Source organism: Castanea sativa, chromosome 5 (genome assembly GCF_040712315.1).
Source record: "Castanea sativa cultivar Marrone di Chiusa Pesio chromosome 5, ASM4071231v1".
Lineage (NCBI taxonomy): Eukaryota > Viridiplantae > Streptophyta > Magnoliopsida > Fagales > Fagaceae > Castanea > Castanea sativa.
Window position 1 is genome coordinate 41864066 of NC_134017.1, and position 25988 is coordinate 41890053.

The following is a 25988-nucleotide window of genomic DNA, read 5'->3' on the forward strand; positions in this document are numbered from 1 at the left end:
CTCAAGGTGCTTTCCAATCTGACAAAGCAATTTCAGATAATATATTAGTTGCATTCGAGACACCTCACCACATGAAAACAAGGAAATCAGGAAAAATGGGCTCTATGACACTTAAACTTGATATGAGCAAGGCTTTTGACAGAGTAGAGTGGCCTTTCCTCCTACAACTGATGGAAAAAATGGGCTTCAATGGAAGATGGGTGAATTTGATTTCTGAATGCATCAGCACGGTCACTTATTCCATCCTAGTGAATGGCGATCCAAAAGCGAATATTGTCCCATCAAGAGGCCTCAGACAAGGCAATCCTTTATCTCCATATCTCTTTTTGCTTTGCTCTGAAGGTCTAAATGCTCTCATCCAACAAGTTGTGCATGAAGACAAAATTAGGGGGTACTCCCTATGCCGGTACGGTCCAAAAATCTCCTACTTATTTTTTGCTGATGATAGTCTACTACTTTGTTGTGCCCAGATAAGTGATATAAGAGCCATCCAGGAAATTTTGGACTTATATGAGAAAGCTTCTAGGCAGCGCATCAACAAGGAAAAGACCACTCTTTTCTTTAGCAAAGTTGTGCCCATGACAACAAAAGATGGACATAAAAACTTTTCTTGGGGTCCCAGAGATTAAGGAATATGAAAAATATTTAGGGCTTCTAGTAGTGGTGGGAAGAAATAGAAGTGCCAGCTTGAACTTTATTAAAGAGAGGGTGTGGGGAAAAATCCAAGGGTGGAAAGAAAAATTATTGTCACAAGCCAGTAAGGAAGTCCTACTCAAAGCGGTGGTGCAAGCAATACCCACCTTCGCAATGAGTTGCTTTCGCTTGTCGGTTGGCCTTTGTAGAGACATTGAAGTGATGATCCGCAAATTTTGGTGGTGGCAAAGGGGTGATCGAAGAAAAATACATTGGAAAAAATGGGAGACTTTATGTAAACTCAAGGTGGATGGAGGCATGGGGTTCAAAGATCTTTGCAAATTCAATGAAGCTATGCTAGCCAAACAAGTGTGGAGGTTAGTGCATGACACAAATTCACTTTTCTATAAAGTGTTTAAAGCCAAATATTTTTCTAATAGCAGTGTGTTTGAAGCAAAAGCAAAATCGGGGTCATTTGCATGGAGAAGCATTTTACATGCAAGAAAGCTCATCCTAATGGGTGCCAAGTGGAGAATTGGTGATGACTCTCAAATTAATATTTATGGGTCAAATTGGCTATCTGGGAAGTCACAAGGCCGAGTGGTATCACCTCCATCACTTACACTAAGATCAGCAACTGTCTCGGCTCTAATTGATCCACACACACATGGATGGAACTCCTACATCATTGACAATAACTTCTTGCCTTTTGAAGCAGAGCAAATAAAGTCCATTCCTCTAGGACTGTTCAATCAACCTGACATCCTATATTGGCCGGAGAGTAGAGATGGGTCCTATTCAGTAAGCACGGGGTATAAGTGGCTGTGTGCTGAAGAAAATAAAGAAGTGGCTTCAACTTCAAACTCAAAATGACTCACGCCTTTTGGAACCAAGTGTGGGGAGCTGATGTACCTGGAAAAATAAAGCATTTCACATGGAAAGCTTGTTCAAATGCTCTGCCAACGAGAGAAAGCTTAATGCAGCGAAAAATAATTGCAGAAAGCTCATGTCAACAATGCAAAAGTCAGTTCGAATCTGTCCTCCATGCCCTTTGGGATTGTGCCTCTATCCAACAAGTATGGGAAGCAGGTTTTGGATGGGTTGATCGCCAAAAAACTTCAACGGAATCCTTCCAAAACTTGGTAGAATTGATCACTCAAAAGCCACGCCAATTGGAGCTTTTTATCACCATTGCTTGGTTCCTATGGTCTAGGCGGAATAAACTCAGGCTGAAAGAGGAAGCTCTCCCTCTAAACCATGTGGTTTTTGAAGCAAAGCGATACTTGATTCTACATCAGCAACTGGTCAACACGCTCCCAAAGAAACAGTCACAAGAAAATGAAACAAAGTGGAAGCCTCCAGATTTCAATAGTTTCAAAACAAATTTTGATGGAGCCATGTTCTCAAACAGGGGAGAGGCAGGCTTGGGGGTGGTAATACGTAACCATGAAGGAGAAATCATCGCGGCTCTCTCTGAAAAAATCCCACAACCCCCTTCAGTTACCTGTTTGGAGCTATTAGCGACAAGGCATGCTGCCATTTTTGTCCACGAAGTAGGTCTCCATGAGTCCATTTTGGAAGGAGACTCGGAAATTGTCATCAAATCCCTCCAAAAAGGGGATATGTTTCAATCTACTTATGGTCATCTCTTTAGAGACACTATGTTCTATGTCAATTCCTTAAGATCCTATAGTTTTTCCCATACCTATAGGAAATGAAATTCTGTAGCTGATGCTTTAGCAAAAAAAAGCTAGATCTAGTTCTGATTTAACTGTCTGGATGGAGTCTGTTCTACCAGATATCAACAAATTTGTATTGGCAGATATGCCTCTTTCTTGATTTAATAAGACATTTCAGATTGGATTCTCAAAAAAAAAAAAAAAAAAAAACTATATCATAAACTAGTTGGTTACTCATACAGTATATAGGAAATTTTAGCATAATCTAAATATGAAATTTGGTAATTCATAAAAAAGAAATTTGATAATTATGGTAGTTGTTAATAGAAATTTATTATGATTGCATTTTTATATATATAATTATATAATTTACCATATAAAGAAAATATGATATTCCATGATTTTAATGGACAATTTAAATATATAATATTTTCAATTCAATTAAAAAATATATAGAATATTGTAAAATTGTGAAGCATTAAAAGCTGATGTAACACACTATATTATGTTTAGGCAAAAATCAAATTATTTCAATTTTAAATATATTTTAGATTAATGTTTGAATTGTTTATTTTTATGATTGATGACACATCAATTTGTAAGGTTTATATATTAAAATTTGTAATATTCTTAACTTCACTCTATTGATAATGTATCGGATTTTCAACTTTCGTGGTTCGCACTATTTCTGTTTTAGAATGGTTGTAATTTTAATTACTCTTTCAGTTTTTTATTTTTAAATTATGAAAAAAACATTTCAGTCATAAATATTGTCAAAAATAGATTTCCCAATAATAAAATATAAATTTTAAGCAGATTCTTTGATAATTCTCACAAAATTTCACAAAATCGATAATGGATGTTTGTACTATGGGGGGTAAGAGTTATTAAATAAACAAATGGGTTTTGAGCTTGATCAATTGGTACCAGTTTGTTTTTGTCATTGGGCCTCTAAGCTTACGAGTCAGCCTATACTGCGGAGGTCCGAGGAGTTGTCCGAGGATGAGTGTCTCCTCGGATAGGTCTGCTGATGACCCTGGGACTTGCCAAGAAGGTTAAAGGTAGAGTCCTGGAAAAACTGATGGGTAAGAGGGTGATCCAAGCACCCTCTAAGATGCAAGAATGTGAGATAAATATCTAGGGAAAAGGCTACTACCTTCACATTAAAGACCCTGCATCTACCTTACTAGCCACATTAATGGGGAAATGACCTCTAAACAGTAGAATTCAGCTTTCTCGCTATTGTTTGAAGACTTCAAGAAGGTGACAGATGGGACAAGTATCTAAGTGAAAGATTTGTATGACACATAGATGAACAGTGAAAGGGAAGAAGTATATCAAGAGATGAGAGAGGAAGGAGAAAGGGGATCGGCTCCAAAAACTAAAAAAGAACTAAGAGTTGTAAACTTTGGCCTAGAAAGAGAGTGTTTATATAAACTATCCTCGGCTTACGTCCGAGGAGACCTATTTGTTATATTGATTCATCATTTGCGCAAATTGTAACATTCCAACTTGTTAATCGAACTTCCAACATCCCGAACCTAGATTTCAAGCTCACACTCTACAAATCTTATTGTATAAGGCTCGTTGGGCCTGAGCCTAACATTCATTTTTGGGTCCGGGTACAATTGTGCACTTACAATTGGCGCCGTCTGTGGAAAATCTAGCGTTGGAGGAATTAGAACATCATGGCAGACTTGGGTTTGCATCACGCAGAATCTCAAGGATCGCAGCCCGAAGATCTTTTTGAGCGTCTTGAGCACCGGAGGGATCGAGGGGGAAGCGTTCATACTGTACATCTTGGCGCAAGTCATACGCACACTGGAGGCAGCGCCTCCCACGAGGATGATGCCAATGCCATGTAGAGGGAGATTAACCACCTTAAGAAGAAGCTGCGCCGTGTTAAACGAAGGCGGGCTTCACCTCCACTCGATCTTTCTTCGGGGGAATCCCAGGGAAGTAGTTACAGTTCGGGGTCCTAGACGCCCCCTAGCAAAACCTCTTCTTAAGATGAGGTTGACCTACCGGGTCGCAAGCATGGGAAACTCCCCTCCAGGGGCTTGGGAAACGACGCTATGAGTCGAGCGCTGCATCAACTCTCCAAATTACCCTTCTCGCGCAGGATTGAGAATGGAAGGCTCTCAAGCAGTTCACCCAGCCCACTTTCACCATTTATAATGGTTGGACAGACCCGGTGGAGCATGTGAGCCACTTTAATCAGAGGATGGCGGTGTATTCTCACAATGAGACCTTGATGTGCAAAGTCTTCCCCTCTAGCTAAGGACCTGTTGCTATGAGATGGTTCAACGGACTAAAGTCGGGCTCTGTCGGTTTGTTCAGGGAACTTACTAGGGCATTTGCCTCTCGGTTCATTACATGCAGGCGAGTTCCTTGATCGTTGGACTCGCTATTATCTATGGCCATGAGGGAGGGTGAGACATTGAAAGCATACTTTGACAGGTATTGGGAGATGTTCAACAAGATAGATGGAGATTTTGATGAGGTGGCAATTAATACTTTTAAAGTGGGCATTCCCACTGATCATGACTTAAGAAAATCCTTGACCAAAAAGCCTGTACGGAGTGTACGTCACCTCATGGACCGTATTAACGAATACAAAAGGGTTGAGGAAGATCAATAGCAGGGTAAGGGTAAGGCGAAGGTTATCCTGCAGGATAGGAGGGATTTCAGGTCGGACAGGTATCATAACAACAAGCAGAGGAGAGATTACTCTAGGCAGGCTGGCTCAGCTACTCCTTAGACAGTTAACACCGTATTCCGAGAACCAGTGCACCAACTACTGGAGAAAGTCCGTAAGGAACCCTACTTCAGATGGCCTAGTAAGATGGCAGGGGACCCTACAAAGCAGAACTAGAATCTTTTTTGCCAATACCACCAGGATGTGGGTCATACTACTGAGAATTGTCGGACTCTTTGGAACCATTTGGAACAGCTTGTTAGCGAAGGGAAACTGAAGCAGCATCTGTACCAGCCTAACGGGCAGGGTAGTTAATTCGGCTCAAATAATCAGAAGAACAACTCATCTCGGCCGCCCTTAGGAACGATTAATGTTATCTTCGCTACACCTGGCAGGACCGGTTCCCGTCCCACCTGGGTGATGGCAGTCTCACACCACCAGGCCAAGGAGTCAAGCTTGAAGCCGAAGCAGATTAAAGGGAATAAGTATGTCTTGGGATTTTCGGAGGAGGATAAGGTTGGGACCATCCAACCCCATGACAACGCCCTGGTGGTCACTTTGAGGATAGGGAATTACGACGTCAAAAGGGTAATGATTGATCAAGGCAGCGGCGCGGATATTATGTACCCTGACTTATTTAAGGGGCTAAGGTTTAAACTGGAGGATCTCACTCCTTATGACTCCCCCTTGATAAGCTTCAAAGGGAAAGCTGTCATACCAAAGGGAAAAATTTGATTACCTGTACAGTCTGGCTTAGAAACAGTGGAGGTGGATTTCATCGTGGTTAATGCGTATTCCCTATACACGGCCATCCTCGGTAGGCCTTGGCTGCACGCTTTGGGTGCTGTTTCCTCCACCTTGCATGTTAAAATAAAGTTCCCTTCGGGGGAATTCATCGAAGAAGTTCTTGGTAGCCAATCAGTGGCAAGGCAATGCATATCTGCTGCGGTATTGCATTAGGCCTCGGTCGGAGAAGATTTATAGCAATTAACGACTCTAGATGCGCCCGATGCGGCGACAGCAGAGAAAGCCATGTGTGAAGACTTGGAGAAGTTTTTGATAGCCAATGATCCTGAAAGGTTCTTTTAAGTCGGCGTACGATTACCATACCAAGAGAAGATGGAGTTGGTGGAGTTTTTGAAAGACAACATTGATGTCTTCGCCTGGGACCCCTATGAGGCTCCGGGGGTTGACCCAAGCTTCATCTACCATCATCTGAACGTCAATTCTGCTATGGTTCCTAGAAGGCAGCCACCTCAGCGTTCCTCCAAAGAGCACTCCGAGGCTGTAAAGGAAGAAGTGCTCAAGCTCAAAAGGGCCGGGGCTATTAAAGAAGTTTTCTACCTGCAGTGGTTGGTGCATACAGTAGTGGTGAAAAAGAAGAATGGAAAGTGGAGAGTGTGTGTGGACTTCACAGATTTAAACAAAGCCTGCTTGAAGGATTCGTTCCCGATGCCACGCATTGATCAGCTTGTGGATGCCACGGTCAGACATCCTCGGATGAGCTTTTTAGCTGCCTTCCAGGGCTATCATCAAATTCCATTGGTGGTGGATTATTAGGAGAAGACGGCCTTCATTACTCCAACAGGGAACTATCACTATAAGGTGATGCCATTCGGATTGAAGAATGCAGGGGCTACTTACCAAAGGATGATGACCAGAATGTTTGAGTCGTAACTTGGAGAGACCATTAAGGTATATGTGGACGATATGGTAGTGAAGAGTAAGACAATACCCACGCACGTGAAAGATTTGGACGACACCTTTTAGATACTTAAAAAGTACAAGCTGCGCCTTAACGCCTCAAAGTGTTCTTTTGGGGTGGGCTCCGGAAAGTTTCTGGGCTACATGGTTACCCATAGAGGGATAGAAGTGAGCCCGGCGTAGGTCAGAGCCATCCAAGGCTTACAGCCACCTCGGAATCCAAAGGAAGTTCAGAAGTTGACCAGAATGATTGCTGCTCTTAGCAGATTTATCTCTCGGTCAGCTGAGAGGTGCAAACCTTTTTTCCAACTGTTGAATAAATGGAAAGGATTCCAATGGTCTGAGGAGTGTGCTTCAGCTTTCCAGCGACTTAAGGAATACCTCTCTCGGCCACCCATTATGTCTCGGCCGGAGGTTGACGAAATCTTGTTTGCATACCTAGCTGTGGCCGTCCATGCAGTCAGCCTGGTCCTTATAAGGGATGGCAATGGGGTGCAAAGATCGGTCTATTATGTCAGCAAATCCTTGAATGAAGCTGAGGTGCGTTACTTGCCCTTGGAGAAGGCACTTCTGGCCATAGTCCATGCTATGCGAAAGCTTCCTCACTATTTTCAGTCCCACACCGTCGTGGTTTTGACCCAACTGCCTCTCAAGTCAGTGTTACGTAGTGTTGACTACTCCGGAAGGATAGCCAAGTGGGGAACTATTTTGGGAGCTTTTAATATCAAATACATGCCGCGCATCTCGGTGAAGGGCCAGATTCTCGCAAATTTGGTGGCAGAATTTACTGAACCATTGGTGGAAGAAACTGCGAAGGAATCACACATAGATGAAAAATCAGTTGGTATGATCATGGACAAAGGACCTCCAATTTGGAAGGTATCCGTAGATGGGGCAGCCAACCAAAGGGGATTTGGTGTCAGACTCGTACTGGTATCCCCTGAGGGAATTGTCTTCGAAAAATATTTAAGATTAGCCTTCTTGGCGACTAATAACGAGGCCGAGTACAAAGCAGTCTTGGTCAGTATGAACATGGTGCGTAGGATGGGCGGAAGAGAAGTTCATATGTTCTCGGATTCTCAGTTAGTGGTCGGCCAAGTGACGGGGACCATAGAGGATAGGGATCCAAGAATGCAAGAGTACTTGACCCAGGTCAAACGTTTACACTTTGAATTTGATTCCTTTATCCTTTCTCATGTTTCCAAAAGTGGAAACACACACGCAGACTCACTGGCCACCTTGGCAACGTCCTCGGCTCAGTGTTTGCCTAGGATTATTCTCGTCGAAGACTTGCTAGAGCCGACTCTAATCACTACAAGTACCGTCCATGTCCATTTGATAAGACCCGGGCCTAGTTGGATTGACTCTGTGGTATCTTTTCTGAAAAGCAACATTCTTCCCGAGGACAAGTCTAAGGCAGATAAGATTCACCTCAAGGCGCCTCGTTTCTGGCTGTCCGAAGATCAAAAATTGTATAAACGCTCCTTCTCTGGACCATACTTGTTATGTGTACACCTTGAGTCAACGGAGACACTTTTGGAAGAATTGCATGAAGGAATTTGCGGTAGCCATACTGGGGGAAGGTCCTTAGCCCATAGGGCTCTGACTTAGGGATATTGGTGGCCCAATATGCAGAGGGAAACTCAAGACTACGTACGAAAGTGTGATCAATGCCAAAAATTCGCTCCCAACATACATCAGCCGGGGGGAGTTCTTAATCCTTTGTCCAATCCTTGGCCTTTCGCTCAATGGGGGTTGGATATAATGGGTCCTTTTCTGAGGGCTGTAGGAAACAAGAGGTGGCTACTCGTGGGAACCGACTACTTCACCAAGTGGGTCGAGGCTGAACCCTTAGCAAATATTAGGGACATCGATTCCAAGAAGTTTATTTGGAAGAATATTATCACTATATTTGGGGTACCACACACACTCATTTCAGACAATGACGTTCAATTTGATAGTAGAGCTTTTAGGAAGTATTGTAGTGACATGGGCATCATAAACAGATACTCTACCCCAGCTTATCCTCAGGAAAAAGGCAGGCTGAGGCCGTTAACAAGGTCATAGTCAGTGGACTCAAGAAGAGGCTGGACGACGCGAAGGTTAGATGGGTAGAGGAGCTACCACATGTTTTATGGACGTATCGAATTACGTCGCGCAGATCCACTAGAGAGACACCATTATCTATAACTTATGGGGCTGAGGCAGTAATACCTTTAGAATTTGGTTTCCCCACGCTAAGGACTAGTTCTTTTAGTCCAGAAGATAATGACGGCTCCTAGAGAAAAGCCTGGATTTGGTTGAGGAACAGCGAGAGGCCGCCATGGTCCAAATGGCTTATTATCAGCAGAAGCTTAAACGAGGGTATGATGCCCATGCTAAGGCCACTTGCGCCTGGGGATCTGGTGTTGAGAAAAGTTGTAGATACTGCCAAAAACCCAGCTTGGGGAAAGCTAGGATCAAATTGGGAAGGACCATATCAGATCATTTCTGTAGCAGGCATAGGGTCATATCGGCTAGCTGATCTAGATGAAAAAATTGTACAACGCCCATGGAATGTAAACAATCTTCGAAGGTATTATTATTAATAAAAGGCACTTTTGTCGTTCGTGGTTCAAATTATGAATATATTTAGGCCTATAAGTTATTATTTTTAAATATCAAATAGAAACTTGGTAATGCAGGGTCCTCGGACCACATACCTTGTGGAAATTGATATATTCTTAAGTATCAAACATAAACTTGGTGATGCATGGTCCTCGGACCACATACCTTGTGGAAATTGATGCCTTATCATTTGTTAAACAGAACCTTAGTTATGTCGGGTCCACTGACCTTCTACTTTAGGGAAATTAACATCTTAAATTACAATCTTTAAGTATCAAACAGAAACTTGGTGATGCATGGTCCTCGGACCACATACCTTGTGGAAATTAATGCCTTATCATTTGTTAAACAGAACTTTAGTTATGTCGGGTCCACTAACCTTCTACTTTGGGAAAATTAACATCTTAAGTTACAATTTCTAAATATCAAATAGAAACTTGGTAATGCAGGGTCCTTGGACCACATACCTTGTAAAAATTGATATATTCTTAAGTATCAAACAGAAACTTGGTGATGCATGATCCTCGGACCACATACCTTGCGGAAATTGATGCCCTATCATTTGTTAAACAGAACCTTAGTTGTACCGGATCTACAAGCCTTACACTTTGGTGAAATTAACATTTTAAGTTACAGATTCTGAGTATCAAACAGGAATTTAGATGTGTATGGTTCTCGGCTCATATACCTCGTACAAATTGATATCGTACTCACCATTAGGACAAAGTTTGTTTATGTCAGGTCCTTGAATACTTCACTTTGCAAATACTAATAAAAATCTATGTCATATTAGTGTTGAGATGTTGACGAAGTATTCTGATCACTTTATGCCTCAAATTGAATTCTAAGTTAGGTTGTTAGTTGTGCATCATTGTGTTACACATGTTATACTCTTTAGGCATGATTTGTAAAGTATAAGCTAAGCATATATACTGTTGTTTAAAGTTACGACGATTCAAATATTGAAAATGGAGTTGGTTGTGCCACTCGTTTTTTTTTGTGTGCTGGTGAGAACTTTTATAGTAAAAGAGTACAAGCCAAATGAAGATCAGACAAGACAGTCTTTCATTAATTGCTTCTAATATATATTACAAGGAAAGTCTTTTTTACAAAAAAAAAAGAAAAAAAAGAAAAGTCCTAGGCTTGGCCCTAAGCTTTGGAAGGAAGGTCCTGCTCGGAAGCGCTGCCAGCTTTGGTGCTCTTCAGTTCCACTTCAAAGGAGGATTGTGCTTGTTTTCCTTTGTTTGTTGCTACTGGTGGTGGGACGATAGGCTCGGCACTGTGGCTAGTGACCTTTTGAGCACCTTCACCCTGTTCCTTCTCTTTATTGGAACTAGAAGGTTCTGTAGGAGTAGGAATAGGCTCTGGGATCACAGGATGAGGCGTGGAAAGAGCCATCTCAGGAGCAAGGGCGACAGGAGGAAGTTAATCTGTCTCCTGTATGTCTATAGGAAGCCAAACGTTCTCGGGCTTCCTTAGCTCGAAAGTTGAAGGAACCCCTGCGACATTTAAGGCTTCCCCCCATACTTGCTGGCAGTATTCTTGGCACAGCGCGGCAAACTCCTCCGTCAGTTGGTCTTCTGTCGCCGCTACCCCTTCCTTGTAGGCAGCCTTCTTTACGGCCTCTAGTGAGTCCTTGAAGGCGCGGGGCTCGTCCTTCATCTTTGCAAGCTCCTTCTTCAAGTCGGAGTGCTCCTGCTGAGCTTTGGAGAACTCCTCATCCTTCTGATGAAGAAGCTTGCGTTGCCCCTCCATCTGGGTCTTCATTGTCTTTAAGCTGGCCTCGGCACCATCCCTTTCCCTTTTTAGCTCCGTCAGCTGTGTGGTGAGCTTCTCATTTTGTGCGAGGGCTTGGCCTAGGGACTTCTCGGTCTCCAACTGAAGCTCTAATTCCAGTCCAGCTTTCTTCCGAGAATCCTCCACGAACTTCTCGGCAGCAAAGACTTCCTGGATGGCATGTGACAGTGTATCAAAAGGTCAAATGCATAAAAATGTCTCCTAATAGTTAGATGCGATGAAAAATTAAAGTGAAGATAAGATTTAAAGCTTACCAAGGATAAGTCCCTTTTTAGCGAAAGGAACAGGTGGGACTGATTCATTTTTTCCAAGGCTTCCATGTCCTTAGGCAGCAGGAGAGGACGTTCCAAAGCATCGGCCAGGTGGAGAGCATGGCCTTGTTGGAACATCCTGATGTTGGATTGGTTGGAAATGGGTGCCCCGTCCAGCTTAAGCTTGGGAGACCAGTTAGCCGGTTTGCGGCGCACTTCGGCAAGATCCCTGATCTCCCCGCTTTCCACTAACGAGGCACGCCCCTTGCCCTTGTCAGGTCTTTGCTGTGGGGGTTGTTGTTGTTGTTTCTGCTTTTTCTGCCTCTCCCCATCAGCCTCCTCGGCCTCGCCCTTCCTCTTCTTCTTAGGCTCAGCAACGGGAGGCTTAGGATCGGATGGAGGAGGGGGTGGGGGTAAGGACGGAGGGACCTGTGACCCACCTGCTCCCTTTTTGGAGACTCTTTCGCCCCTTTTGTGCATTAGTCCCTTCAGTACATCCATCTCTTTTTCTTCAGAGCTGGAATCAGGGCGAGCGACTATCAAGCCTTGTATCCCCGAAGTCTCGGTGGGCTCGGGCTCCTCGTCCGAGAGAATGACAAACGGGTTTCCTCGAGGCCTTTCGATGTCCTCAAGTTGAAACTGGTCTATCTCCTCGTCCAACGAGTGCGGCGAGGATGCTTGTTCTTCTTGGACTGCGGTCGTCTGGGAGTACGCCGAGAGAGGAACTGCCACAATAGGGCGTGTGTACAGGATGATGGTGAGGTCGTCGGGAAGATCGTCGTTGGAAAGGAAGCCTGGCCTTGCGACGTTTATCCTTTTACGACACTTATCCCCCGCAATGATTTCGTTTTCTATTTCTTGGAAGTCCGAGGATATAGGATCGTATCCTAATATCAAATGTGCCGCTCTCACTTGTAAATCTTCACTCACGAAGACTTCTGAGCGGAGAATGTGATTTAAGTCGGCAACGTTGCAGAAGCTCAGGCATGGACGTACGTGCTGTTTATCTGTGAGAAGAAACATCCGAGAAGACGAGCATGGTCAGATTAGTAATAAACATAAAGATTAGAAGCAATAGCGAGCAATAAGGATTAAAGAAGTAAAAGGCGGGGGGATTGACTCACGGGTTAAGGAAGTTAACTCCTAAGGAGTTACACCTAGATCTCCCTATACAACTGGGCAGTGAGGGCTGTCATGCCAGTTCCCTGAGGCGATGAGGTAGTTGTCCTTCATGCCTTTGTTGGATTTAGGCAGACAAGAGATCAACCTGACTATACTGGACCGCGATTTAATATAATATCCTACGTTTTTGAGTTTGTGGCACTCGTACATAAAGGCGACGTCGTGCCATGTGAGGTTTAGACCTATTTGCTCGTTCAGAGCGTCGACGCTACCTAAAACCCTAAACACATTTAGTGCGCACTGGTCTGGGTATAACCTATGGTTGCGAAGGTACTCACTAGTCACATTTCTCATAGGGAGGGTCATTCCACCTTCTATGAAGGCGATCATTGGAATGATGACTTCTCCGTCTCTCTTGGCACTACCTACGGCTTCAACTGGGCAATACCTTAGACCTACGTCATTGGGGATGCGATACTTGGCCCTAAAGCCTTCCATACCAGCGGTGGTATCGACCAGGCACTTAAACCTACCCATCTGGAGGAAGCGAAAATGAAAGTTTGAAGAAGAAAGGGAGTTTAGATGGGAGCCGAGGACAGAAGCCAAGGAGTAATGAGCAAAGAAAAGCAAAAACTTATTAGAGTTGGTTATGCGAGTCTTCACAAGTTTCTGGAGAGAAAAGAGGATGATCGATACTTTGATATGATTGAATTCTGAAGAAATGAATGAAGGCGCGGGTTTCCAAGCATTTTGACGTGCAAGAGGCGGCCTCGAAATTAGATTTGTCTCGCTCAAATTTTCAAGGGGCGACCTGGATCGTTGGATGCTCATCTCACCGTTGAACGTGGGGAACAGGATGTAACTTGCGGTCATAAATGCGCGTGTTTCGGGCTTCGAAGCGTCAGACAGCATTTTTAGGGAAACGAAAGGATCCCCACACACGTGGCGGTCTACGGAGCATGTGGAAGTGTACTGTTTGGTTCAAAACTCTATCTTTCTCCTCGGATGGGAGGGAAAAATAAAGTTTTGAGGAGCTATTATGGGGGGTAAGAGTTATTAAATAAACAAATGGGTTTTGGGCTTGATCAATTGGTACCAATTTGTTTTTGTCATTGGGTCCCTAAGCCCACGAGTCAGCCTATACTGCGGAGGTCCGAGGAGTTGTTCAAGGATAAGTGTCTCCTCGGACAGGTTCGCTGATGACCTTGGGACTTGCCAAGAAGGTTAAAGGCAGAGTCCTGGAAAAACTGATGGGTAAGAGGGTGATCCAAGCACCCTCTAAGATGCAAGAATGTGAGATAAATATCTAGGGAAAAGGCTGCTACTTCCACATTAAAGACCTTGCATCTACCTTCCTGGCCGCATTAATGGGAAAATGACCTCTGAACAGTACGATTCAGCTTTCTCGCTATTGTTTGAAGACTTCAAGAAGGTGGTGGATGAGACAAGTATCTAAGTGGAAGATTTGTATGACACATGGATGAACAGTGAAAAGGAAGAAGTATATAAAGAGACGAGAGAGGAAGGAAAAAGGGGATCGGCTCCTAAAACTAAAAAAGAACTGAGAGTTGTAAACTTTGGCCTGGAAAGAGAGTATTTATATAAACCATCATCGGCTTACGTTTGAGGAGACCTATTTGTTATATTCATTCATCATTTGCGTGGATTGTAACATTCTAACCTGTTAATCGAACTTCCAACATCCCGAACCTAGATTTCAAGCCCACACTTTACAAATCTTATTATATAAGGCTCGTTGGGCCTGAGCCCAACATTTGTTTTTGGGTCCGGGAACAATTGTGCACTTACATTTACGATTTTTTTAAAAATTGTTTAGTTTTGTTTGTTGGTCGAATTGTTTTATTCACGCGTTCGCCACAAATCATCACTATTAGTGATGGGCATTGGAGGGATGCATAAAATCTCAAGTACAAGGACAACATTGGCAATAGAATGAAAGTGGGTATGCCTTTGTGGGTTGAATCAGGTTATGCACATGTTCAACACATAAACCCGTTATGCACCTCGTTAGATCAGATCAAATCGATTAGATTGATAGATTGGTCAGTTGTTAAAATTAAGATTTCACAACAAAATGGAAGATGATTTTTTTAAAAAAATTTATTTAAAAAAAATTAATGAGCAAGTTTCGTTTTTTCTGTGAACACAATTAAACACCACATGACTAGCTTACTTAAAAGAAATTTATTTTAAAATTTGAAATTTAAATGAAACTTATGCAAAATTCTAATATTTTAATAAAATTATCTTAAATTATTAAATGAAACGTTTTTTTAGAAAAATTAGAGGTTTAAGTAAATCATTTTAAAAAAAATAAGCTTTAAAAGTGAAAGCTTGGATTTGTGATAAAAATACAAGAACTGTTTAGACCCCAAATTAATAAATTACTGTTCGGTTGATTTTACTCTAACTTAAACTAAGTGCGGTATAGAGTAAATGCGAGCAAACAAATAATACAACTACTCTAAGCCATATTCATCATAACACAGCACTAAAATGAAAGCTAAAAAAGTAGAGAAGAGAAATGCAAACACAAGATAACACGCCGATGTGTTATCGAAGAGGAAACCAAATAACTTGGCGAAAAACTTCTCTGCTACCCTCCAAGTGGTAAATCGATCCACTAGACAATGAGTTGGGATACACGAATAGCAAAAGACTTTCCAAGCCTAATCTACCTAGTGCACCTAAGCCCTCCAAGCTCCTACTCCAACAAGAATTCTCGGAACCGTGTCTTGTTTAGTTTTCCAGATCCCACAATGCGCCCGTTTGCATCCGCCAAAACTTGACTTCTTCCAATACTTCCCAATAGCACCAAAACCTCACTAGACACTCAGTATGAGTGTGGTAAGTGTTTGAGCTATCAACCTCTCAAGAATTTGGATATGGAGAGGTAGGAGTAGAGGAAAACCACAATGGATGGTGTAGAGGATTGTGGGTATGACAATCTCTAACTCTCAAGGGTTTGTGACTAGGGTTTTCTCTCTGAAAATCTCTCTACTCAATATGTGGGTAATGATGGTATATATAGTGTGTATAAGGATGTAGTGGAGCAGATATGACAAAATAGCAAAACAGACTATTTCGCGGGTATCTCATGAGAAGGCCTTACCTACGAGACACTCGCAAAAACCAGCTGTCACCATTTGTCATGACTCTTCGCATTCTAGTCATGTGCTGAGCACATGCTTCACTTCACGGGAAGGCTACTCGCGAGCTACCCGCGAAAATTTCTTTATTCTTCAATGTTGCCTTGAGTCTTCACACTCTCTCTCTCACATACAACCCTTACAAATAAATCCCACAATACAGGGTACAAAAGATTGAACAAAATTACAATCAAATTTGACATGAAATTAAAGCCAACACAAAATAGTTGTAAATTACAACTTTATAATCTCCCCATTTAGCTATTCCGTGACAAAACACCCTATAACAGACTCTAGACTTAAACGTGAGTTTGAGAACAATGGCAAAACTTACTCACACCTAATCTAGAAGCTATGAAGCACTTACCCGAATACACCTGTATCCTGAAACACTCGCACACAAACAAAACTTTCATATAAGGTCATGACAAGTTGAATACAAGGTACGTATAGGAGCAAGTATAATGCGATCAAGGTAAACAACAAGATATAAACTATGAAGTATAACTTGATCATACATGAACAATCATTAAAGAATGACTACAATGATCATTTAACTAGTAAATGATCATCCATACAAGGAATGCAATTAAGTGCAAAGCAAAAATCAATTGCATGTCCAAACACACAACCAATGCAAAACACCAAAGTATATGCATTATGGATTGAAGATCCAACAAGGGCACAAGAGTGTAGTTCTCAAGATAAACTAAAAGTACTAAAAAATACTACAAAGCAATGAGAAAAACACAAAATACTTACTATTAAGCTGGAATTAAACCAAAGTACTTAAAGCTTTAAAGAAAGCAATGTAAATAAAAATGTTCTAGAAACTATGGCAAAAGAAAGTAATAAACCACCAAAAATAAACCAATATGTCTATGAAGTGCATATGTTACATTATGGTCCCTCTCAAAATGTGCAACTCTCCCTTAAAACTTTCTTCCCATTTTTGACCAGAATGGCCAAAGGAGCTAGAATTGCTCAAATTTTGAATTGGATCCTTGTGCCATAGCCATATCCTCAATCTGTGATGATAATGCAGTGATTTGGCCTTGAATGTAAGCAAACTAATCCACGGTGTGCTACACATGAGAGTTGAGCATGCCATACATTTGCTTTACCCTTGCAATAAGGCAATCAAGATGATCGAGTCCCCGTGGTTGTGCTTAGGAAGATGGTTGTGCAGAACTCTTCGGGGCTGAGGTGAATCTGTCAATTTCATCCTCTATGTCCCCACCTTCTTCTTCAACATTAGCCCTAGGGATTTGAGAAATGTCAGTTTTTGATTCAGTGATGTGGGCTTGGCTTCGGGGTCACCTTATGAACACCAACGGGATAGTCCCTTTGCACAACAGTAAGTCCACTTGGAATTTTCAGCATTGTCTTTGCAATGAGACCTATGATGAGAGTAGGAAATGGCATGACTATCCTTGAGTTCCTTTTGGTGATGCTTTTTGTCAGGAGGTGATATATGTGACCACTTATGTCGATCTCCTTATGTTTGAAGAGATCATGCAGGAAGATAGTTCTTGGTACGGACAATGTTGTCAAGTTCGTCACCGGGTAGAGATTGTGGATCATTACATAAGCCAATGTCCTCATTTTCGCATTGAAAGGAATGATATTCATTGACCTCTTTGTGAGAGAACCACCGAGTAGCCTTGACATAGGCTCAAGAGAATCCAATCTATCATCATATTGTATTGAGATTGGTTGAGATGGTGGACGAACTTCTAGGAACTCTTGAATTGAATCCCTTGTGATATTAACTCTTTTTGACACACCCAACAATTGATGTGATCTCCTTGCACTATGGCATTAGCGAATAATTCCTTGATGAGTTAAGCATACAAATTTCCACTTGGATTCAGCAGCTTTGTCCAAGTTCTCTCTTTGAATATCTCAGGAATGACAGTGTTTTCAAGGGTCCTCATTCTTACAACCCTTTCCATGATGATTGTTGCCTTCCTATAAAAGTCATTGTAGGCCATGTCTGCCTCAATGGAGCGGAAATTTGCTGAGTCCGTACGAGCACACTTTGAGGATTTCTTGGTGGTAGAGTGCTTTGTAGGATACATCTGCACAAACAAGCACAAAGCCCAAAAAAAATGCAAAAACACAAAGACCAGAACACAAACTTGATTAGTGTCAAGTTAGTCCATAAAAATAAGCAAAAAGTCCTAAAAAGAAAAAAACAATGTAATACAGTCATGTTGAAATGTGCTAAACATGTAACAACATATATCTAGCAAGAATGATATGCAGAACATGACACGTGAACAAGTGTGTGCATGAAGTGAGCATGTGGTGTGCATATGTGATGCATGTGAAAGGCATGACTAATCACATTTGGGTCAAGGTGTATAAAACACATTTTCAATGATTAAAACATGATAAACAAGTCCAATCATGGTAATCCCTAAAGTTTGGTACTTAGAGGAGTCCAAAATAACACCAAAATGCCACTTGGGCATTTTATCAAACACTTGATATGCACTTATAAAACTAACATGTAGGCAATGCATAAACATGAGTGAATCTTGCCTAAATACATGTTAAAATTGCCACAAGGAGCCTACACAAACACCAACAAATCAAGTGGAACAAAGCCCAATCAAGAAATTGAAAGAATTTTCACAAAAATTAAGTTCCCAACCCTTTTCCAAAAAAGAACCCAACTAAGGAAAACCCAAAATTTTCTGCAAAATCTAAGTCAATAGAGAGAAAAGATTGTATGGACATACCTTAGATATGATTTGAAAAAGTTTTCTCTTGAGTTTTGGTTGGATTTTTGAGTGAAAATCAGTTTTGGGTTGAGAGAGGCACGAGGGAGGCAAAGGGAGTGAAATAGGGTATGTTTGAAAAATCATCTATATCAGCCCTTTAAAACTGAAAACATGCGTTTTTCGCGGGTTACCATCTCGCGAAATTACTCACGAAAAATGCATTTGAAGCACAAAGTTTTTCGCGGGTAAGAATTACTCGCGAAACAGTCGCGAGACAATCGCTAAAGTCTCTACTTGAATTTTATGTTTTCATGCTTTTGCCTTAACCCATTTTTGCAGGAAGAGCTTAGTCGCGAGCTTCTCGCGAAAATGCCTCTGAACAAGTTTTTGTTAAAAAACAAGAAAAATGCACTTTGAATAAAAACTCAAAACACAAAAGCATAAAAACATTTTCAAAAACAAATATAATACTCAAAAATATTTTTGGGTTTGATCGACAAGCAACTGAGTACGCATATCACATTTGAACACGTACAATCACACAAATGAAATAAGTATTCATTGAACAAAGTCTTGTGTGTTGTGTGTGAGTATCAAAAGTGGAATAGTCCTTCGTCTAGAGTGAAGTTTCAATGATCAATTCAATCAAGTTATACACAACTAATACTAAGCCAAGTGGACTATCTCAATTATAGAAGTGAACATATATGATCTCCCACAAGAAAATAATGACATATCTTTGAAGCTTTTCATTTGGCTTCTTTACAAATCATAACATTTGATCATTTTTAAACAATACATCTCATTTTTGGGATTGATGCCTGAAATTTTTTATATTTCAATTTTATGAGTAAGCCTTTGGCTTTTTGAGGCATTATACATTTCAATACAAGTAGCTTTCCATTTTTCCTAGTCAAATACTAGTATGTGTGACGGCTTTTGCAGATCAATATCTCTTTTAGAGATTAGACATTTGATGAGTTATAAACAAAAACATAAAAACGTGGGAAAAGATATAGGCACAAGTCTATGCATGTATCAAGACCAACAAGACTATTGATTAATCATTCATGACAAGCTTGAAGATTGATGTACAACAATCACACATAGATTTCAAGATCTTTCCTACAAAGATAGATGTGCATACAAGAGGATTTTGCATGACAGGATGCATGAACCTATGACCCTAAACATTGAAAGTATTAATGCATAGGCATAGGGAGTAATCATGCATGAGTACCCTTCTTCACCCACACTTTGCGAGTGTTTTGGGTGAGAACCTTGGATGGAGGGGTACTACCAACATAGCTTTCCAACCTCGGAGTGAAGCTAGCAAGGCATAGAGAGATGTTCTTCAACATTTTCATGACGTCTCCAATGAGATGTCCTTCATTTTCTCCCTTAGGTTGTGCTCCTTTTGGCATTTTCTTTGAACTTTCTTGCCCACGCATAGAGTCAGCATTCTTGAGTGCATGAAGCTTGAAACAATTTGGTCTTGTGTGCCCTTGAACTCCACAATGATGACATACACGCTTCACTTGAGGCCCTCTTTGGTTTTTAGGTAATGACTTCCCTTTATCTTTTGGTTTTGCACCAATGGTTCTCTTCTCAACAGCAGGGGTCTCAGTATCAAGCATCACTTCTTTAAGTTTCTCAACACTCTTGGCTGATATGGACCTCACTTCCTTCTTAGGTTCGCTATTGGAGCTTCCTTCTCCGGTATAACCCAAACCGGTCTTGTCATGTGAAGATTTTTGGAGGATAGCACGTTGTCAAGTTTCTTGGTAGAGATACGCTCAACCTTGACAATAGCTTGGATTATTTCAAGTTCAAGAAACTTGATCTTAGAGTAAGCTTCAACCGGCTCTCTCTTGAGTCATTCTACTTCACATTTTACATCTTTAAGTTGCACAAGACACCTATACTCTTCTTCATCTTTCTCACAGCAAGATTCACAACCTTGGCATATTTTCCACAATCTTCTAGCAAAGAATTATATGCTTCTTGAAGGTTGTTCTCACCTTCATTTTGGCATACATCTTCATCTTCTAATTCTTCAACTTCCTCACCCTCGGAATGCTCATCAAGGTCATTAACCAAATTGCTCAATTCATCCCTAGAATCAACGGAGGTAATTGCCATGAAAGCCCTATAGTTCCCGTCACTGTCAAACTCTTCTTCCGTGTCTGAATTTGAGCTTTCAGAGTCGCTAAGAGTAGTGACAAACACCTTACCCTTCCCTCTCAAGTAGTTGGGATATTCTTTCTTGATGTGTCCATGGTCGTTGCATTTTTAGCACACAACTCCTTGGAAGGGGGGGTCGAGAGTTCTTTCCATCTTTCTTCTTGAACTTCTTTCTACCACCTTTGGATGATGAAAACTTTTCTTTGCTGAAAAACTTCCCACTGTTCTTCATCTTCAGAAATTTCCAAAAGTTCTTCACAAGGAATGCTACTTCCTTCTCCACATCGTCTTCTTTGGAGGAGTCATCCATTCTCTCATTGATGGTTTTGAGAGCAAGTGATTTGCTTGGCTTGTGAGAAGGCAGTCCAATCTCATATGTTTGGAGAGATCCAATAAGCTCTTGAATCTTGATCTCATCCAAATCTTTGATTTATTCTATAGCAGTGACCTTTGCATGGTAGCTCCCCAATAAGGACCTCAAAATCTTTCTCACCACCTTAGCATTCTCAATCTTTTCACCGAGATTGAGCTTGACAATTACGATTTCATTGAGCTTCCCATAGAATGAGTCAAATGACTCATCGTCACTCATCTTGAGCTCTTCAAATCGGGTGGTAAGCATTTGGAGTTTTATGTCCTTGACTTTCTTGGTACCTTCATAGGTAATCTCAAGAATTGTCCAAGCTTTCTTGGCGGTTTTTATATGCGATATCCTGTGAAATTCATCAGTAGGCACACCACAAAAGATAGCATTAATTGCTTTGCTATTGACATTTGCCAAAGTAAGGGCTGCCTTGTCCTATTCGGACTTGGCTGTCGTGGGTCTAACAAACTCATTCTCAACGAAATCCCATACAAACTCATTTATAGCACAAAGGAATGCCCTCATATGGACTTTCCAAAAAGCATAGTTGCTTCCATCAAAGTATGGTGGAGCATTAAGAGATTGTGATCGATCCATCACAAAAGGGGTCTTGGATCGCACTTAGGTAATGAAACCACAGCAAGTGCACCCGCTCTAATACCAATTGAAAGCTTGGATTTGTGATTAAAACCCAAGAGCTGTTTACACCCCCAAATTAATAAATTACAACTCGGTTGATTTTACTCTAACTTAAACTAAGTGCGGAATAGAGTAAATGTGAGCGAACAAATAATACAACAACTCTAAGCCATATTCATTACAACACAGTAGTAAAATTAAAGCTAAAAGAGTAGGGAAGAGAAATGCAAACACAAGATAACATGCCGATGTGTTATCGAAGAGGAAAACGAAGAACTCGGCAGAAAACCTCTTCGCCGCCCTCCAAGTGGTAAATCGATCCACTAGATAGTGAGTTGAGATATACGAATACCAAGAGACCTTCCAAGCCTAACATACCCAGTGCACCTAAGCCCTCTAAGCTCCTACTCCAACAAGGCTTCCCGGAACCGTGTCTTATCTAACTTTCTAGATCCCGCAATGCGCTCGATTGGATCTACCAAAGCTTGGCTTCTTTAAATGCTTCCCAGCAACACCAAACCTCACTAGACACTCAGTATGGGTGTGGTAAGTGTTTGTGCTATCAACCTCTCAATAATTTAGATATGAAGAGGTAGGAGTAGAGGAAACCACAATGGATGATGTAGAGGATTGTGGGTATGACAATCTTTAACTTTCAAAGGTTTGTGGCTAGGGTTTTCTTTCTGAAAAGCTTTATACTCAATATGTGGATAATGATGGTATATATAGCGTGTATGAGGATGTAGTGGAGCAGATATGACAAAATAGCAAAACAGACTGTTTCGCAGGAATGCCTTACTCGCAAGACACTCGTGAAAACCAACTGTCACCATCTGTCATGACTCTTTGCATTCCAATCATGTGCTGAGCACATGCTTCATGTTAGGAAATTTAGACTCCGGTTGATAGAATTAACAAGTTTTAAACCCAAGTTGTTAATTAGATTTATTATGAATAAAGCTTGTTAAAACAAATAAACATCAATATCATGTCAAATATAAGTGCAGCGGAAAAATAAATTAGACAAGATATGATGACCTAGGAAAACCAATGAAACCAACCAGTTTCATAGTAAAAAACTTGGGGAAAAACCTTCCCGAAAAGCAATTCACTATAGTAAAGAGAAGTTTCAGATCTAGTACAAAACTTTTGTCCCTAAAGTCTACAAACTCTGTAAATGAACTTACAGTAGAAACCTTCTACCGCTTCAGAACCTCTGAACTCTTCAATATATGAACGCCACCCTTTGATGCACGGATCCTAATATGTGACTCATTCACCAACTTGAGAAAGAAAAATGTTGGTTGCAAAGTTCTTCACTTCATCAATAATGAAGATCAAGAAGCACTTGGTTACAAAACCTTAAGGAGCAAAGACGCAGCAGCTCCTTTCAGAGAGAATAAGACTTCGGTCACCTTTTTGCATATTTTCTCCTTATATTCTCTTATGTGACGACTTTTAAAATAAGTCTTATATATGTCTAAGGTTATAAGAAAAGAAACCCTACACATACATGTCAGCATGGGCAGAAAATCAATTCTGGAAATTTGAATTTCGTAAAACTCAATAGATACAGCTGTCGAGACCTCGATAGATAGCTATCTGTCGAGTTTTAATGAATCAACACTTCTTCACTTGTTTCATGGACAGATTTACATGGCTTAAATACTAGACTTGAACTCTTATTTTTTGAAGTATTAAACACATCATAGATCTACCTAAATACAAGTAAAGTGCGTTTTATCAAAAAATTAGCCAACTACATAAAATATGTCATTAACACTTCACTTCACGGGAAGGCTACTTGCGAGTTACCCGCGAAAACTTCTTTAGTCTTCAAGGTTGTCTTAAGTCTTCACACACTTTCTCTCACACACAACCCTTACAAATAAATATCATATAAAATACAAGGTACAAAAGATTGAACAAAATTACAATAAAATTTGGCACGGAATTAAAACTAATACAAAATAGTTGTAAATTACAACTTTACAAAAAGAAATGTACTAAACTCTCTAAAGTTTAAAATGTAAAAAGAAAAAAAAAATTCAAAAGAAAAATTATATTTTGAACGAATGAGAAATTTTACTAGTGGAGTATTTTCATTAATTGCCCTTTAGTGCTTACAGATTAGGAGACCCTCCATTCTCTCTTTGTCTGGGCTAATGTTGGGCCAATATGGTCTTGGTTGATGTCAAACCCTCAGGACTCAAAGTTGAAGCTAAAATCCAATGGACCGCAGCCCAATTAATTAGGAGCCTATTGGTTTGCTTTTTCAGCCCGCGAGGACTCTTTTTGGAATCGAGACATGTTCAGGAAGTCTGGAAATGCAAGGAAGATTCCAACCGCAATAGTAGAAGGGGGAATTTTAACCAAATATTGATTTGTATTTTGAGCTTTAATTTTGGGGTAAGTAGGATTATTTGACATGACTAGAATTTTTGAAATTTTAGCGTCTATTATGACTTTCTGTATCTCTCAGATTTATTATGGTTTATCATATCTAGTACAAATATTTTCGATTGAAAATGTAGTAGTATATATTAAGGTCACACAGAGGCCATGCTGTTTCGAAGACAACAAATGGTGATGAAAATATTGTAAGGAAAAAACATAGATTATAATTTTATTCACGAGTGTCAAGAATCAAGATATAATTTTTTTTTTTAATTTTTAATTTAATTTATTTTATCCTGATTCTTTTCTTAATACTGTAATGGATAATAATATAATGAGATACCGGATATGCAATGGGATAATGTTTTACCTTGGAGCCCATACTTGCCTTAATGTAAAATTGATAAAATTTCTTACCAACTGATAAAGAGCTATCACGAGGAGTGGACACCACAGATTGAAACTCGCTAAAAATAAAGACAAAAAAAAAAAAAAAATCCAAAGAAGGTTATCTATTTCTAGGAGGGTTGACTTGTTAATTCTGAGGCTTAAGGCAACAAATAGGTATTGATTTTTTTTAATAATTAAATATCTCATAAAAAAATATGAATTAAACATTATTTATTCAAACTTTCTATTTTTTGTTCTTGGTTTATAAAAACAGCCATTCTTTATTTTTTGAAATGCAAAATTACTAATTATGTTTTTGTATTTAGATTTTATTAGCATCTCTTTTACAAGTTAGGGAAATTGAATTTCATTTGATTATTTAGTGCACTCATAATAGTTGTTTTTTTTTAAAAAAAATTAAGGTCTTTTTTAAGGAAAAAAAATAGTTTAAAGTTTCAATTGTGTTAGATTTCTATTGACTCAATATTTTGGAAGTTTTTTTAAAGGCAGGAGAAAAAATGTGAAACCCATCTATATGTTTTTCTTTAACGATATAAAAAATAAAATATCATTCTACAATTCAAGAAATTAGTTTTTGTCATAAAAAATTAATATAACATCATTAAACCAAACCTTTAAAGTTAAGCTTAAACTTTTGTTTTGTTATTTTTTTTTTCTTTTTCTGTTTTTGGGTTTGAGTGAATTAAACTTTTGAGTTAAGTAGCCTTCTCAACCACAAAAAAGAAAAGAAAAAAATTACATTAAAGTCTCATTTGGATTCTACCCAAACCATAATCTCTTCCTCAAAATATATAATGGGATATTAATTATGGTACATCATTCCAACTCTTGAATGATGAGAAGCTTGTGTTGGATTAAAGCGAGTGACAAGATATTAGCATTTCATATTCAGATTAAGACTTTAGAGGGTTTGAGCCAACTGGTGAGATGTTGGCGTTTCACATGTATTTTCGTGACACGAGTTGTTTTGTTTGGCTAATCTTAGGTAATGATTTGGTGAACATTTGGGTTAGACCAAGGTGATTGGTGAAATGTTAGCACTTAGCACCTCACATTTAGATTGTTCCTTAGAGAGAATCATGCAATTAGTGAGGTGTTAGCACCTCACATTTATCTCTGTAACGTGAGCTATTGTGTTAGGCTGATCTTAGGCCCCAATGTGTCTAAAGGCACATTTTTACAATAGGGAATGTTATTAGGCATTGGCTACATTGTGAAAGTGACTATCAAAAAAAGTTAACAAAGGGTATCGGTAATTACATGCGAAACCATGGAACAGGGTGGTAAAGTAGCTTTTCTAACTCATTAGGAATTAGGAACCTTACATTATGACCTGCAAGAGAGTCCTATCCTTCTCACTTAGGGTGAGCTTTCTCTCGCACGACTGGTGAGGTTCCTACTTCTCACTTAGGCGAGTATGGTTTTTCTTTCTCAATTACTAGTGTTTTATTTTCTTGCTTTGGACTATTGAAGTCTCTCTTCTGAAGCATGGGTTTAGACTTTATAGAAAGGGTGCAAAACATAACTCTGATTGAGGAAGAAGGAGAGGTGATTAAGGTAGGAGGAACGCATAGAGGCAAAATTCTTGAAGAATCTTCACTCA

At 40.2% G+C, this 25988-nt stretch overlaps 2 protein-coding genes across 2 annotated transcripts; one reads left to right on the top strand and one right to left on the bottom strand.

The window, feature by feature from the left end:
- The first annotated feature begins 807 nt into the window (after positions 1 to 807).
- On the top strand, positions 808 to 1506 carry LOC142635208 (putative mitochondrial protein AtMg00310). Its single transcript, XM_075809407.1, has one exon. It carries the CDS (start codon positions 808 to 810, stop codon positions 1504 to 1506), a length of 699 nt encoding a protein of 232 aa, XP_075665522.1.
- A 19498-nt stretch (positions 1507 to 21004) lies between these two features.
- LOC142635209 (uncharacterized) lies at positions 21005 to 21535 on the bottom strand. The gene is made up of 2 exons (XM_075809408.1): positions 21408 to 21535; positions 21005 to 21287 (listed from the first exon to the last, which is right to left on the bottom strand). Exons 1-2 carry the CDS (start codon positions 21533 to 21535, stop codon positions 21005 to 21007), a joined length of 411 nt encoding a protein of 136 aa, XP_075665523.1.
- Positions 21536 to 25988: the final 4453 nt, after the last annotated feature.